General features: G+C 36.7%; 4 protein-coding genes across 4 annotated transcripts in view; 3 read left to right on the plus strand and 1 right to left on the minus strand.

Moving 5' to 3' along the window:
- LOC116010448 (cytochrome P450 CYP72A219-like) overlaps positions 1 to 1,519 on the plus strand; it is a 4,042-nt gene extending 2,523 nt beyond the window's left edge. Inside the window, exons 3-5 of the mRNA XM_031249865.1 lie at positions 118 to 362; positions 456 to 840; positions 919 to 1,519. Of these exons, the coding sequence (XP_031105725.1) occupies positions 118 to 362; positions 456 to 840; positions 919 to 1,344 (1,056 nt within the window). The 3' untranslated portion in view covers positions 1,345 to 1,519. The remainder of the gene's footprint in view (positions 1 to 117; positions 363 to 455; positions 841 to 918) is intronic.
- Positions 1,251 to 4,073, plus strand: LOC116010450 (cytochrome P450 CYP72A219-like). Its single transcript, XM_031249866.1, has 7 exons — positions 1,251 to 1,310; positions 1,703 to 1,750; positions 1,837 to 2,125; positions 2,305 to 2,522; positions 2,674 to 2,918; positions 3,013 to 3,397; positions 3,495 to 4,073. Exons 3-7 carry the CDS (start codon positions 1,840 to 1,842, stop codon positions 3,918 to 3,920), a joined length of 1,560 nt encoding a protein of 519 aa, XP_031105726.1. The 5' UTR covers positions 1,251 to 1,310; positions 1,703 to 1,750; positions 1,837 to 1,839; the 3' UTR covers positions 3,921 to 4,073.
- Positions 4,074 to 4,840: 767 nt separating this feature from the next.
- On the plus strand, positions 4,841 to 6,937 carry LOC116009752 (pentatricopeptide repeat-containing protein At2g41080). Its single transcript, XM_031248879.1, has one exon. The coding sequence runs from the start codon at positions 4,847 to 4,849 to the stop codon at positions 6,830 to 6,832; it is 1,986 nt and encodes a 661-aa protein (XP_031104739.1). The 5' UTR covers positions 4,841 to 4,846; the 3' UTR covers positions 6,833 to 6,937.
- A 429-nt stretch (positions 6,938 to 7,366) lies between these two features.
- On the minus strand, positions 7,367 to 12,510 carry LOC116007292 (probable alpha,alpha-trehalose-phosphate synthase [UDP-forming] 7). Its single transcript, XM_031247937.1, has 4 exons — positions 12,206 to 12,510; positions 9,805 to 11,903; positions 9,030 to 9,303; positions 7,367 to 8,455 (listed from the first exon to the last, which is right to left on the minus strand). Exons 2-4 carry the CDS (start codon positions 11,796 to 11,798, stop codon positions 8,144 to 8,146), a joined length of 2,580 nt encoding a protein of 859 aa, XP_031103797.1. The 5' UTR covers positions 11,799 to 11,903; positions 12,206 to 12,510; the 3' UTR covers positions 7,367 to 8,143.
- Positions 12,511 to 17,519: the final 5,009 nt, after the last annotated feature.

The raw sequence follows: 17,519 nt of genomic DNA on the forward strand, positions 1-17,519 counted from the left end.
TTTTTTTTTTTTTTTTTTTTTTTTTTTTTTTTTTTTTTTTTTTTTTTTTTTTTTTTTTTTTTTTTTCTGAAATTTCTAGTACAAGACCTGTGTTCCTAACATCTTGATCTCAATCAGCACATGGTACCAGCTATGAACAAGATCTGTAGTGAAATGGTGGGAAGATGGGAGGAAATTGTGTCGAGGAACGAATCTGGCGAGCTGGATGTGTGGCCTGAGCTTCAAACCATGGCTGCTAATGTGATTTCTCTTACAGCATTCGGCATCAATTATGAAGACGGAAGAAGGGTGTTTGAACTTCAAAGTGAACAAGCTGAGCATGCCATGGAGCTTAGGCATTCAGTTTATGTCCCTGGAGGGAGGTGTTTTATCTTTTTTACCATAATCTAGTTCAAAGAATTTAATCAAATCTATTGCCTTTACAACTATTTATCTTTCATGGAATGATACTGCAGATTTTTGCCAACAAAGAGGAACAGGAGAATGAATGAAATTGATAAGGAAATCAATGCAGTAGTCAGAAGGATCGTCGAGAAAAGGATCGAGGCAGTGAAAGAGGGGGAGGCAAATAACAATGATTTATTGGACATGTTACTGGATTCAAACTTCAAAGAAATCAAGCACCATGGAAACCAGGCATTTGGAATGACCATTGAAGAGATCATTTCAGAGTGCAAGCTGTTTTACCTGGCTGGCCAGGAGACTAGTTCAGCTTTACTTGTGTGGACAATGGTTCTGCTAAGTAGAAACCAAGAGTGGCAAGAACGAGCTCGAGAGGAGGTTGTGCATGTCTTTGGGGACGACGAACCAGATTTTGATGGACTAAATCGCCTGAAAATTGTGAGTACTACTACTCGATCTCCAGTCTCCAAACCTGTCTCCTCAAACATGTGTGTCTGTTTTGCTTGATCCCAACAGGTGACCATGATTCTGCACGAGTCTTTGAGGCTATACCCGCCAGTGGCAACACTAATCCGAATAGTCAAGGAAGAGGCTAAACTAGGAAACCTGTCTCTGCCAGCAGGGGTGCTGCTCCTAGTACCAACAATATTGCTGCACCACGACCCCGAAATGTGGGGTGAAGATGCAAATGAGTTCAAGCCGGAGAGATTCAGGGAAGGGGTATCCAAGGCAACAAATGGTCAAGCCTGTTTTCTACCCTTCGGCGGGGGGCCTAGAATCTGCATTGGCCTAAACTTCACAATGGTTGAAGCAAAAATAGCACTGTCTTGCATCCTGCGACGTTTCTCCTTCAAGCTCTCTCCATCCTATGCACATGCTCCTTACATGCTTCTCACTATAAAGCCTCTGTATGGTGCCCCTCTTATTCTGCACAAGCTTTAATTTCAGCATTGCCAGCAAGCAGCATCTCTATGTTCTACTGCATTTATTTATGAGCTAGCTCTGTGTGTTACTTTTGAGATTGAATGGCAGTGCTTGTATCATATAAAATATATCAAATAATAAATGAGTACCCTCATTTAACTGCTTAAATTTTTAATTGTGGGTTTATTATTCACTATTGGCAATTTCTCACTATAACATTGATGTTTGATTTCTTACCTAAATTGATGGCATTGCATTTAGATTTAGAATTCTTGATGGGGCACACCAGTTCTGCTAATTTCAGTATCAGGCTACTTTTTCCAGTTTTACTTAATAATTTTTGGATATATAGTACAACAATTCTGGTTTATTACAGAACAAAAGATGCTTGCCAATATCCACTCTCTCTGATAAAGACACAAGGGTTAGTTCTGACACTTCCTAGAGGCCCCATATACCCACCCTCTTTGTATTGATGATATTCAGAGAGATCACACTGTGATTGTGCAGGTGATGATGAGAATGGAGGTCTTCTGCTACTTGTTCCTTTTTTCTTTCTCAATAATCTTCTTGATATGTGCATGGAGAGTGGTGAATTGGGCATGGCTTAGACCCAAAACTTTGGAGAAATGGCTCAGGGGACAGGATCTCAAGAGTAATGCCTATAGACTTTTCTATGGGGACATAAAAGAGCTTGCCAAGATGAGGAATGAAACCAAGTCCAAACCCATGAAAGTTCTTTCAGATGAAGTAGTTCCTAGAGCAATACCTTACTTCTTTGAATCCATCCAGAAACACGGTACGCTACACCCTAGAAATTTAATTATATATGTTTATAATGCCATGGTGAGGCTATACTTCTTATAATTATTGGTTTGACTCACGTGCATTATAGTCCAGTAATATGTAAATCCGGCCAGTTTTCTTTCCCTTTTTGCTTTGTAACATCTAAGTCAATCCTGAAACTGTGTTCTGCAGGTAAAAATTCCTTCGTATGGCTGGGGACAATTCCCATGGTGATCATCACAGACCCTGATCATGTGAAAGAGGTTCTGTCTAAGCACGACACTTTTCAGCAGAATCTTACTGATCCAGTAGTGTATAAATTGTCACAAGGGCTACTGAAATATGAGGCAGATAAATGGAGTAAACACAGAAAAATAGTTATTCCTGCCTTCCAATTGGAGAAGTTAAAGGTTTGATTCTTCCCCCCCTCCCCATGCCTGCAAACAATGATTATATGTTAGAAGTATATATTATTAAGGCAATGGCACTAATTTGTATATACTGTCTTTTCTGAAATTTCTTGTATGAGACCCATGTTCCTAACATCTTGATCTCAATCAGCACATGGTACCAGCAATGAACAAGATCTGTAGTGAAATGGTGGGAAGATGGGAGGAAATTGTGTCGAGGAACGAATCTGGGGAGCTGGATGTGTGGCCTGACCTTAAAACCATGACTGCTAATGTGATTTCTCTTGCAGCATTCGGGATCAATTATGAAGACGGAAGAAGGGTGTTTGAACTTCAATGTGAACAAGCTGAAGATGCCATGGAGCTTAGGAATTCAGTTTATGTCCCTGGAGGGAGGTGCTTTTTATCTCTTTACCATAATCTAGTTCAAAGAATTTAAACAAATCTACTGCCTTTACAACTATTTATCTTTCATGGAATGATACTGCAGATTTTTGCCAACAAAGAGGAACAGGAGAGTGAATGAAATTGATAAGGAAATCAATGCAGTAGTCAGAAGGATCATCGAGAAAAGGATCAAGGCAATGAAAGAGGGGGAGGCAAATAACAATGATTTATTGGACATGTTACTGGAATCCAACTTCAAAGAAATCAAGCACCACGGAAACCAGGAATTCGGAATTACCATTGAAGAGATCATTTCAGAGTGCAAGCTGTTTTACCTGGCTGGCCAGGTGACTACTTCAGCTTTACTTGTGTGGACAATGGTTCTGCTAAGTAGAAACCAAGAGTGGCAAGAACGAGCTCGAGAGGAGGTTGTGCATGTCTTTGGGGACGACAAACCAGATTTTGATGGACTAAATCGCCTGAAAATTGTAAGTACTACTACTCGTTCTCCAGTCTACAAACCTATAACCCACAGACAAATTTGTTTCCTCAAACATGTGTGTCTGTTTTTCTTGACCCCAACAGGTGACAATGATTCTGCACGAGTCTTTGAGGCTATACCCGCCAGCACCATCAATAACCCGAATAGTCAAGCAAGATGCTAAACTAGGAAACTTGTCTCTTCCAGCAGGAGTGTTGCTCCTAGTACCAATAATCCTGCTGCACCACGACCGCGAAATATGGGGTGACGATGCGAATGAGTTCAAGCCGGAGAGATTCAGGGAAGGGGTATCTAAGGCAACAAATGGTCGAGCCTGTTATTTACCCTTCAGTGGGGGGCCTAGAATCTGCATTGGCCTAAACTTCGCAATGGTTGAAGCAAAAATAGCACTGTCTTGCATCCTGCGACGTTTCTCCTTCAAGCTCTCTCCATCCTATGCACATGCTCCTTACACGGTTGCGACTATCCAGCCTCTGTATGGTGCCCCTCTTATTCTGCAGAATCTTTAATTTCAGCATTGCCAGCACCATCTTTATGTTCTACTGCGTTTATGAGCTGTGTTACTTTTGAGATTCAATGGCAGTGTTTGTATCAAATAAAATGTACTCCGTATCAAATAATAAATGAGCACCCTCAGCTCAGTTAAGTGCTTAAATTTTTTACTCTGATTCTCCAATTATATAAAATCTAATATTGGGCTTGTTTGGAAAATGTGGGACCCGCCAAAATTTTGACGGATCCGTCATTTTTTTTTACGTTTTGATCATGTCAAAATACCAAAATTTTCGTTTGGTAATTCAGTGGTTTTGAGCAAACCGTTGAAATCCCAAATGCTGCATTTTGCAGGGCTTGGGGTTAGCGTTATGAAAATCCTTCTCCAAAACGCCCTCCTATTAATAAAAAAATAGTATTATAATTATTATTATTACTCCGTATTATTATTATTATCATTATTATAATTACTATTATTTTTATCTTGTTAAGGAGTATTTTAATTTTATTATTACATAATAAAGTTAATAATAATATTATTATTATTACTATTATTGTTATGAATGTCTTTTAAGTCTTTTTACATGTTAACCGCTAATTTAAAAAGTTAATTTTATTAAATATTTTTTTACAATTCTCTGATCAAACTCGTTAACACAATCCGTTATCCGTGAACCGCTAGTATAATTCGTTAAATGCAAAACAAAGCCATTGTCTAATATCGTTTTTTAAAACAGCATTTTTTGTTAATCTATTTATATCAAATAGCAGTTTTAGTCCTACCATTATTAACGTGAGCATTATTGAGTGACCCTCCAATTTTTTTTATAAGGTGACAACTTTGGTTCATCACCAATCGAGATAGCTAAAGTCCTTCAAATTTGCTTTGCACATGGAGAATATGTTAGTCAAACAAATACAAACAATTTTCTATAATTTTTCTATGCAAAAATACAAACTATTGATTATAGTGAAAATTTACAAGACCAAATGCTTGGGACAGTCTATTCTGAGACCGTCAACTTCCCGCGCATTCACCACAGTAAGCTCCAGAGATTACGCAGTGTGTTCCGAAGGCTATGTCAACACCTCTCAGATATGGTTAAACCCATCCCTCTTCTCTCATTTTCTCCAAGAATGCATCCGAGTCCAGTCTCTACCCCTGGCCAAACAGCTCCACTCGTTGATCCTGACATCTGGGTGCTTCAGAGACCGGTTTGTATCCAACCACCTCCTCAATACGTACGCGAAATTGGGTCGTTTAGATGTTGCCCATTTCTTGTTTGATAGAATTCCCAGGAGAAATGTAATGTCTTTTAACATTTTGGTTGGCGGGTACATTCAGAATGGAGATTTGGATGTTGCCGCCAAGTTGTTTGATCAAATGGGCGAGAGAAATTTGGCAACTTGGAATGCAGTAATCACTGGGTTTACCGAGTTCGAGTTCAATGATAAGGCGTGGGGCTTGTTTTCTGAAATGCATGTGCTTGGTTTCTCGCCTGATGCGTTTACTCTTGGGAGTGTTCTGAGAGCCTGCGCTGGATTAAGAGATTTGGTTAGGGGCAAGCAAGTTCATGGGTATGCGGTGAGATCAGGGTTGGATGGCGATTTGGTTGTTTCGAATGCATTGGCTCACATGTACATGAAGTCTGGTGTTCTGGAAGAAGGGGAGAGAGTGATTAGGGAGATGCCATTTCAGAATGTGGTTGCTTGCAATACTCTCATCTCAGGGAAGGCACAAAACCAGTGTTCTGAAGGTGCTCTGGATCAGTATAATATGATGAAGATAGCTGGGTTGAGACCTGATAAGATTACATTTGTGAGCGTGATCAGTTCATGTTCTGAGCTGGGTATTCTTGGACAGGGCCAGCAGATTCACGCTGACGCGATAAAAACCGGTGCCATTTCTGTGGTTTCAGTTGTCAGTTCATTGGTCAGTATGTATTCAAGATGTGGATGCTTGGAGGATGCCATTAAGGCCTTTGAAGAGAGGCAGGAAGCAGATGCTGTTCTGTGGAGTGCCATTATTGCTGCTTACGGGTTTCACGGGAGGGGAGCCGAGGCTGTAGAAATCTTTGATAGGATGGAGCTGATAGGATTGGAGGCAAATGACATCACATTCTTGAGTCTGCTCTATGCTTGTAGCCATTGTGGAATGAAAGATAAAGGGCTTGAAATTTTCGACTTGATGGTGGAAAAGTACAAATTGAAGCCTCGACTCGAACATTACACCTGTGTGGTCGACCTTCTGGGAAGATCAGGCCGTTTGGAGGAGGCTGAAGCCTTCATAAGATCTATGCCTGTCGAGGCAGACGCTATTATATGGAAAACTCTGCTATCAGCCTGTAAAATTCACAAAAATGCAGATATGGCAAGAAGGATGGCCGAAGAAGTTCTGCAGATTGATCCCCGAGATTCAGCTTCTTATGTGCTTCTTTCGCACACTCAAGCCTCTGTCCGAAGATGGCAGCAGGTTTCCGAAGTGAGGAAAGCAATGAAAGAGCGCGGCGTTAAGAAAGAGCCCGGAATAAGCTGGGTGGAACTGAAGAACCAAGTTCATGAATTTATTATGGGGAGTAACTCTCATCCCCAGTCTGAGGAGATTGACAGGTATCTAAAGGAATTAACTGCAGAATTAAGGCTAAGTGGCTATGTGCCAGATACAGGGTCAGTTTTGCATGATATGGATGTGGAGGAAAAAGAGTACAACTTGTTGCATCACAGTGAGAAGTTGGCAATTGCTTTTGCTCTTATGAACACCCCAGAAGGTGCCCAGATTAGGGTTATGAAGAATTTGAGAGTCTGCAATGATTGTCATGTGGCTATAAAGTATATATCCAAGATCAAAGGGCGCGAAATTGTTGTTCGTGATTCAAGTAGGTTTCATCACTTCAAAAATGGAAATTGTTCTTGTGGGGATTACTGGTGACTTGTGAGGAACAATATAACAGTGCCCCGGGGATACACGTGAGCAGTTACCACTTGCCAGATTTATCATCTGCCCGTAAGATCATTAATAAATATTCATTTTTAATATACAAGGTTTATTTTTATTATATTAAAAATTCATTTCCCAGGATCACTAATAAATATTCATTTTTAATATATAAGGTTTATTTTTATTATATTAAAAATTCATTTTTAGGTTGAGTATGTTACTATATTAAAAATTAGGGGTGTATAACAGAAACTACTCGTATTGTGTTCGGAGAGCATTCGTTTATGTTCATTTATTAATATAAACATTTATAAATTCGTTAGTGTTCATTTTATAATGTCCATGAACAAACAAACACAAACAACCTTTATTCATTCATTAACGACCCTATTAAAAGTAAACCTTATGTTAGTGATCCACACTCCACGATACAATGATTGCTAATTGTCTACTCTCCCAAGTGACCTTTAAAAACTAAAACAAACATGAATATATCAAATTGCATGCTGTTAATGAACGGCCAAGTAATCTCCAACCTCTAGCACACAAATATTATTGCAAACTTATCTCCAAATAGTTTGCTGTACGACAAAAATGTCAAAAGGGATAAAACTTGGTTTTTGGGACTCTTATCACCCATGGTGTTCAATACAACATCTGATTTATACATTAAAGAGGACTTCCCCCTAATGAAATTGCATCAATCCATTCAAGTATAAGCTACATATTTGATTTACAAAGTGCTTCGACTTCACTGAATCCACAACCGCAATCTAATTTACCCCAAAGATATCGACTGAAAGTTCGATGAGCTTGAGCCAAGCAATCTCATGCAATAAGATGTTAGAAATATGTCATAAAATGTGAACCAACCTCTAGTTCCAGCATGATAAAAGATTTTAGTCAGTCGCTAGCCTAGCAGCATAAACCACTTCGAAAGAATATGGCGTTTTCATCATTCAGCAGTCTTCAACTTTATTACCTTTCCTCTGATGGCTTCATATCCACGCAGATCATCTGTTTTCTTTTTAAAGATTGACTTAAACTCTGCAACCATCGAATTTACTTCTTTTTCTTTCACACAGATGAATAATTGCAGACAAGGGATAAAGGAATAAACATAAAAAAGAAAAAAATAAAAAGCAAATAAAGAATGAACGGTAAAGTCACTACATCTTCGATCCCATAGGCCTGAAATCTATTGTCCTACAGGACATATGCCATCTTCCAACATGGATTTTATGCAACTAACCAGGACCCCGAGTTCAGCAAAAGAATCGAGTCGACACCTCTCAACATCCTTCAAGAGTCGTCATCAGCTTCTTCGTCAGAAGTGACCGGGGTGCTGGTTGATTCAGCAAGAGATTCAAGCATGACTATAACCTCGGATGGGTCGTCCAAATAATACTTCGCCTTGCTTGGCTTTTGTCCAACAGTGCAGGCAAAAACCTTCGCGTTGAAAGAGAGGATACTTCTAGAGACCGCATCACCAATTACTTCAAACATATCCTCATCAGATCTGTCGTCACCAATGCAAAGCACAAAATCCGCCAGTTTCCCTTTCTCTGCCATAGAGGTGAATATTTTCTCTGCAACCAAACCTTTGGTGACTCCCTGTAAAGAAAAAGCATAAAAAACTTGAGAATTCATACAGATGGCTGATGAAACTAAAGGGTACCATAATAAAAAAGAACCAAAATAGCGCAGATTAAGCATGCAAATGATGAAATGCAACATAATCAGAAAAATAGAAGCAAACAAGAGTTCAGAAATTGTTCACAGCAGTACCACGATATGTAATGTCTAAATAGAAAGAACAAGGGGGCAAGGCAACCCAGCCAAGTTGGTCAGGCTGTTGACTTGGTAGCCACAAGGTTACAAGTTTGATTCCTAGCAGGAGTGACCTATTGGTCTTCTTAGTTTGAGTCGGTTATTGCTATCGTAACCTTTTCTCCCGGTGTATGTGAAAAAGAGTGACGAACTATAGGCAACCTAGGCTGATTTACTTCCTTGGGGTCCTTTGCAGGCTAGGGTCACAAGGCAAGGATTGCCCAGTGTGCACTCGGATAGTGGCTGTGGGTTTCCCTCGTCACTCAAAAACAAAATAAAAAGAACATTTTGAAATGCCAACACATAACAGAATGCAGCATACTCTACAACCAAAACAGTCCAAATTGATGATACATACCTGAGGCTTGACTTCTACAATGTGCTGCCCACTTTTCACCGCAACAGGTTCATTTGCCAAAACGCTCTCGAGATGATCAAGCATCTCCTTTGCCTGAGAAAAACCAAAACCAGGATCTGCATCACGATACTGCCAAACTATAGCACTTTCCTTCTTTTCAATGGAAGAACCATCTGTAGCATCAGTATAGGACTGCATCACAGGCTCAGCAAGCTGCATCCATCCAAAATCAGAGCCCTGACCAGACAGTTCCCAATCATGGTCTTGTGACCGCCTATGTTTTACAAGTTCAAAAGTTAGCAAACTTCAAAAGCAAAAGAGGTTAAGAAAGCAATGCCACTTGACTCCATAAAATAAACCAAATAAAAGCCTAAGTGCACCCACAAAATCATTATCTACACTTTCTTACATTATCCTTGCTAAGACAAAAGTTCATTGACAATGGGTAAGGCACCTCTTCTCAAACCAGAACACTTCCAAAATTATAGATTCTGATCATATAAATAGAAAAGAAAAACAAAAATTGTGCTAACATAAAAAATTATGTTCTGAGAACTGAACAGTACAAAATATGATATATAAATATTCCTGCCGAACTCTATAATAGAAAGATATATAAAGCAGGAAGGGTGAAGGATGCAAGGATAATGATACGAGAATAGAGATCCCCTCTGTTTGTGCTTTTGTCATATAAGTGCATCATCACGACTTTATCCAATCAGATATATATCACTAAGATACGTAATCTAGTAAGGGAAAGAGTAGGAAATCATACCTCAAGAAGTAACCATGTTCTGCAGCAAGCCCCAATTTCCTACAAGGAGAGAACCACTTGCTTAAACTGTCCCTTCCTCTTCCACTAACTATAAAGACTGTATTATTTTGATCACTACAGATTCTGTTTAAAATTGAGAGGACTCTTTCACTAGGAGACTTGATGATAGAATTTTGGGGCATAACAGTTCCATCATAGTCCAGTAATATCGCTCTGCTCTTAGCCTTAATATAGGCTGCCTCAATATCATCTATTGAGAGCTTTCTGAAGTTGGGATCAAGGGCCACAACTCTGAAACCAAAGCCCAAACCAATGCCATAGCATCTTTTCCTAAAGTGATCAGCACAAGTTCTCTCCATATCTTGCAAAAAGCTCCGTGACCAATAAGCTATATCATGAGTGCTAACATAACGATAATGTTTCTCATGTCGCATTTGTTTCTCTTGCTCAGACATTGATAAAGCCTCATTCATTGCCTCAGCAGTAGCTTCAACATTCCATGGGTTAACACGGATGGCCCCACTTAGCGAAGGAGAACACCCAATAAATTCAGATATCACTAGCATGCTCTTCATGGCTCCAGCCAAATCAGAATCTGCTTCTGCACCAGGAATTCCTTGTCTACACACAACATATTCATATGGAGTCAGGTTCATCCCGTCCCTTACAGCTGTAACAACAACACATTCTGCGACACTATAGTAAGCCATTTTTTCACTGCTTGATATGGAGTTATCAATGAAAACTACTGGCTCATATCCAGGATTGCCAAATTCCTTATTGATTCTCTTGCAGCTTTCCTGCATCTCAGCATGTATTTCCTCCAAATCAATCCCTTTCCCTCTTGCAGGATTTGCAATTTGGATGAGCACAGCCCTTCCTTGCCACTTTGGATGTTGTTTGAGCATGTGTTCCATAGCTAGAAGTTTTAAGTTGATGCCTTTGAAAATATCCATGTCATCAACTCCAAGCAACACGATTTTTCCTTCAAATTGCTGTCTTAGCTCCTTGAACTTCTTCTCTTTATCAGCAAGTCTCATCACTGATTCAATATGTCCCATATGTATACCAACAGGCATAATCTTTATCCCTACCGTCCTCCCATAGTACTCCAGCCCAATATAACCCCTTTTTGACTGGTACTCTAAGCCTAACATCCGACTGCAGCAAGAGAGGAAATGTCGTGCATAATCAAAAGTGTGGAAACCAACAAGGTCAGAGCAAAGCAGAGCCTTGAGAATTTCGTCTCTGACAGGAAGTGTCCTGTAAATCTCAGAAGAAGGAAATGGGCTATGAAGGAAGAAACCCATTCTCAGTCGGTTGAATCGCCTCCTCAAGAATGTGGGCAACACCATCAAATGATAATCATGAATCCAAACAAAATCATCCTCAGGATTAAGAACTTCAATCACCTTTTGTGAAAAAATCTTATTCGCAGACACATATGCTTCCCACATAGATCGATCAAAGCGGCCTCCATGATCAGGTGAAAACGGCAACATGTAGTGAAAAAGCGGCCACAAATGTTTCTTGCAGAATCCTTCATAATACTTCTCCATTAAATTTGGGGGAAGGAAAGTAGGAACGCACTGGAATTTTTCCAAAAGATAGCTGGAGACATCATCCTGTTCAATTGGATCAACATCAACACACAAAGATCCAACGTATTGCACTTCCATTTCTTCCGGTAAACCATCCTTAAGTCGGAATAGTATCGAGTCCTCATTCCAACTAAAGCTCCACCCTTCATTATCTGGTCTTCGCTTTGCTTTCAAGGGCAACTGATTAGCAACAATAATCATCCTATCACAGACTAGTGAAGACACATTATCAGAAGCAACACTATTAGCCTGTTCATCTTCAAACTCACAGATACTACCAGGCACCGTCATTACCCTTGGCATTGGCATCCGTTTACGCTCCCTTTCCCTCCCCATTTCTGGAAAATTTCCAGCTGCCAAATCTAAAAGGTTTGTATACGATCTTGACATCATCTTTGCAAAGATACTAGGAGTCTCTCCTCAACTTCACCAAGTAAGCAGACAACGTCGGCACCCAAAATTCACTATTGTCTCCGCAAATGGGTAATTCTCAATTCCCTGAACAGCACAAATCCACACCATCAAAGATCAAACCCCTAAATCGAGCTAAAAATAATACTCAGGAAAAAAGAAAACAATAAAATCGAACAGAAACACAATTCTCATACCCAGACAAGCATCTGATCCGATGCACATCTAGAGCAAAAAATCGAAATAAAAACACTGAATTGTAAAAACCCTAACTTTCACATAACACAACAGAAAGACAAACAATTCCAAACTGGGAAATACCTATATGGCTGAATTGGGATAAGCATAAAAGCCAAAAAATAATAATAATAATAATCCAATCTTCTCACCGAAAGACTCAAGCTTTGGGGTTAAATTGGACGGATTTCTTACGCCGGAATGATACTTGAGAATCAAAGCAATTGGAAATTGAGAAATACTTGTTGTGGTCCAGTCGATATAGCATAGAATCCAAATCTTCTTGAGTGATAGAGTCGATCTCTGGGGCTAAATTGAATGGATTTCTAGGGTTGGAAAAGAAACCAGGAAATCTAGAGTACTTGCTCTTTTTATCAACATTTATTTGTGGGTACACATAAAGCTCCCCCAAAAAAATATGTACGCTGGAAAGTCCTGGTCCCCTGTCCCCAGGAAAATGAATATTCAGGGAATAAATTTTCTACAATAAAATAACACAATTATAAATCCGTACAAGCCCACTGTTTTTTTTTCCCCAAAAAAAAAAAAAAAAAAACTAATTTTCATGTAAAACGTGGTACCCTGTAAGGAACAACTCGTAGGTACATGAATCCAGCACTCATTACAAAATAATTTGGCCGGAGTATTAAAATAATCCTGCACTCATTACAACTCGTAAGTTACGGAGTATTAAAATAATTTTTTAAATAAAAATTAAATAAATTAGTCGGTCACCGGTGACTTCGCCGGAAATTTGGCCGGAAAATTTAACGGCAGGACCAAATGTGATACAAAATGAATAGTCATGTACCTAATTTGAAAATGTTAATAGTCAAGGACCAAATGTGATACAAATTGAATAGTCATGCACCTAATTTGAAATTTTTAATAGTCAAGGACCAAAATTGATACATGTATTATAGTTGAGGGACTAAAAATGATATTTTCTCTTATTTTAACTAGCTTATTCTTTAAAAAAAAATCACTTTTTTCTTTTTTTTTTTTCTTTTTTTTTTTCTTTTTGTAAAAGATTTTTGTTTTTTATTTGTATCATATTTGATTTGGAATATATGCACCATCAGCTTATTGTCAATAAAGTATTTTTATTTTTATTTTATTATGGTACCAATATTATAATTATAATAGAAAAATTATAAGAAACACTATTTGCATTTGCTAAAAGCTATTTTTTTTTTGTATGCAATACCTATTATGTTCAATGCATTTTCAAAAAAATTATGATAGATAATAATATTTTTAATAAGAAAAAAATTAAAACTTCATCTTCTAATATTTATAAGATATATGTGTTTCTTTATTTATTTTGATCATTTAGTTTTACTAACTTTTGATTATTCATTGAACATTATTCAAATGCACATGACGCGTATTTACAACTAGTAATTTTATTAAGCAACAAACTTTTGGTTGAATCTCATCAACAACATTTTAAATTTTTGTTAAATCCAACAAACTATATGACATGTTAGAAAGATGACATGACATATAATATGATATGGCAAGGATAACGGTCACAGTGTGTATGACATGATAATAGCAATTCAATTATTAAACAATAACATTTTTAATTATTGTTATTATGCCAGTCTATGTAGCATGAAAATCGACAGGGAAATGATAATTTTAGAAAACGACGCGTTTGACATGACAATAACAACTCAAACATTAAACAAATAAACAATAACGTAACATTTTTAATTATTGTTATCATGCCAGCCTATGTAGCATGAAAATCGACAGGGAAATGATAATTTTAGAAAACGACGCATTTGACATGGCAATAACAACTCAAACATTAAGACAAATAAACAATAACATTTTTAATTATTGTTATTATGCCAGCCTATGTAGCATGAAAATTGACAGGGAAATTATAATTTTAGAAAACGACGCGTTTGACATGGTAATAACAACTCAAACATTAAACAAATAAACAATAGCATTTTTAATTATTGTTATTATACCAGCCTATGTAGCATGAAAATCGACGAAATGATAATTTTAGAAAACCGACGCGTTTGACATGCCAATAACAACTCAAACATGAAACAAATAAACAATAACATTTTTAATTATTGTCATTATGCCAGCCGTAGCATGAAAATCGACAGGGAAATGATAATTTTAGAAAACGACGCATTTGACATGGCAATAACAACTCAAATATTAAACAAATAAACAATAACATTTTTAATTATTGTTATTATGCCAACCTATGTAGCATGAAAATCAACAGGGAAATGATAATTTTAGAAAACGACGTGCTTGACATGGTAATAACAACTCAAACATTAAACAAATAAACAATAGCAATTTTAATTATTGTTATTATACCAGCCTATGTAGCATGAAAATCGATAGGAAAATGATAATTTTAGAAAAACGACGCATTGGACATGCCAATAACAACTCAATCATTAAACAAATAAACAATAGCATTTTTAATTATTGTTATTATACTAGCCTATTTAGCATGAAAATCGACAGGGAAATTATAATTTTAAAAAACAACGCGTTTGACATGACAATGACAACTCAATCATTAAACAACAACATTTTAAATTATATATATATATATATCATAATTAGAAGTATTACACTAATAAACAAACGTAGTATATCAAATCACTAATAAATAATTAAATAGTAAATATCAATTATCACAAATTTATGAGTGTGTTTGTTTCACAGGTTTAGGTACATATCAGGAATGAGTATCAAAATACTTGGTGATGATAATGGATTTTGGTGAAAGTATTGTGTATGTTTGGTAGTAGGGTGGAATGAGAATAATTATTAATAGTTGAGGAAGCGGAGGAGGAAGGGAAATGGAACCCTTATTTGATTAGGGAATGAGTTTTGCAATTAAGAAGTAATCAAAACTTATAGTAGTGTTCTGTAAATCTGTCAACCCAACAATACAATGATTTTGATACCCATTCCTGATAGCTAAATATGTCAACCAAACATATCCTAACTGATGTCAATGTCTTTTTATATATGTTCACAAATATCTACATTATATTGTTTTCGATTCTTTTTTAATACAACTGGCTCTATTACGTACATTGTAGTATCTGTTCATACATACTTTAAAAAAAAATATTGTTTTCGATTTAAGAAATGCATCTTTTTTTTTTAATTTTTAATTTTTAATTTGTGCCGAAATTATAAAATGGGTCAACATTTTTTTTTTATTTGCGTCAATTTTTTATTTTTTATTTTTAAATTTTGGTGATAACGCAAAAACATGTTTATGAATTTAAATCAACTAGCGTATTAACACATGAAATGAAACACAAGTACACCCAGTACAAATCATTTGGCAAAATCACCATTGTCGATTTGAGTTCAAAAATATCTACAATTTTAAATGATTTTCAATTTGATGAAACTAGGATTCTCATATGGGCACCCAAGAAATTAGTCCTGATGAGATGAAGAAATAAAAAATAAGTGATAGAGAATAATAGTTATATGTCAGTACACAATGTAATTCTATTACAATAAGCTTTCTAAAGTCTAGATAGTTATGACATAGATTCTTAATTAGATACATTTCATTTTTTCCAGTTTAATATTCGTCTTTATCAAGCCAACCACCCATCTATCTCATCCATATCACTTTATCCTAAATGAAGTACATAATCTCCTTTATTGCCACTACTCCACTAGTTCATGCTTTACGTCCTAGGTCAACTCATGAGTCATGATCAAGCTCGAAAATCATGTCCTAACACTGCACATTTGTTTGATAGGTTATATTGATTTTTTTTTTTACTGAGTATTCTTAATATATCATTTTCAACCAGGATTACATGCAAGTGGGCAAGTGGCAACCCCCCCCCCCACCCCCACCCCTCATAAAAAAAAATTTTGTCAGTTGTTTTAGCTGGATAGGATTGGGGCAAGATTGTCGAAAGTGAAGAACTTTACTATGACATGTTTGTACGTGTGAGATGATGGTGGTCCATTTCTTCTTCCATCATTTTTTTGTCCTTCTCAACAAAACATTGCCCATTATAGGGTAAGCAGCCTACTACTACTAATAATTCAATTTGGTTCAATGCTTCCCTTTTTTGGATTTTTTTGGGGTTGTCATCACAAGCTACTCTTGTGGTTAGGGTTTAAAGAAGTGAAGTCATGCTTGCTTTTCAATTTTGCTTTGATGAAATATCTAGATTCTTTTTGAATACTATCAAATTTAATTTAATTTTGAACCGTTTAAATATTGAGTCAAAGTAAAACTTATGGTTTGAGTAGCACCCGATTGCATTCCCATATGAAAGGGGGTGAGTTCATTGGTTCAAGTCTCAATTGAAGCGATATTGACTCTTTGTGTTTCAGTAGGTTGAGAAATGAAACGTAAAAATTAGACTCTTATTTATTTTTATAATTACTTGTTCAGCTATTTGTTAGATCGATTTGATTGTATAAAGTTGGGCCTCAATGCATAACAATTTGTTATTAATCTTTCGACAATTGAGTTTATATAAATATTATAATCTCTGAAAATAAATAAAAATAAAAATTAATTTTACTTAAATGTCATTAGCCAAAAAATTGTGCCAAATAATTGAATAAGAAATACATTGGGCATTGCTTTCAAAAAGAAATACATTGGGCATTGGTGAACATAGATGATATATAAGCCAAATTACAAGGAAACCACCGACATGTGAGGCAAATTATACAGGCCATTGATGGCCAATTTATATCATGGACCAGGGTCCAAGTCCACAACTTTCACTCTTCAATCACCTCTGGAGTGGTCATTACAAAATCCTGCTAATACGATTTCTTAAAAATTGGATTCTAGTAAAATACCCAATTCATCATCTTCATCATTTCCTGTCAATTATACTCCGGATTGATGCTTGAACTTGCTTATCAATTTCCACCATTCTTCTGTTCTTATTAATAGGGACAAACCTGAAGGAGAAAAAACCAATTTAGGGATAATTGAAGGATGTGTCCCTTCTCAAAAAGTCTAAACTGATAGTTAGATGGTACATTTATGTCTATGCATTGTATGTCAATACATCATCTCACATGTGCGGGTTGAATACTACTTTTTGATGGGCTCCAACCCATGACCTCTTCATAGAGTTGATTTTGGTACCAAAATTGAAAGATGTGTTCATAGTTGAGTTTTACATTTATGTTTATAGAGAGAACCCTAAACCCTATATATCCTGAAATTATCAAGTAAAAAGTAGCCTGGTGCTGAAATGAGTAGAATTGATGTGTAATTCTATATCTGAATGCAATGCAATTACTAAATGCTGAGCTGCTTCTTTAATGATTTAGCTAAGAAATCAAACATCAATGTTATAGTGCCAAATTGCCAAGGATTAGTGAATAGTAAACCCACAATCTCTGCAAAAGTATCACTATTCAAAGCTGCTGCTAAAAGAAGGAAGAAAGAAAGAACGAAACGCGATG

Source organism: Ipomoea triloba, chromosome 2 (genome assembly GCF_003576645.1).
Source record: "Ipomoea triloba cultivar NCNSP0323 chromosome 2, ASM357664v1".
NCBI classification, from domain to species: Eukaryota; Viridiplantae; Streptophyta; class Magnoliopsida; order Solanales; family Convolvulaceae; genus Ipomoea; species Ipomoea triloba.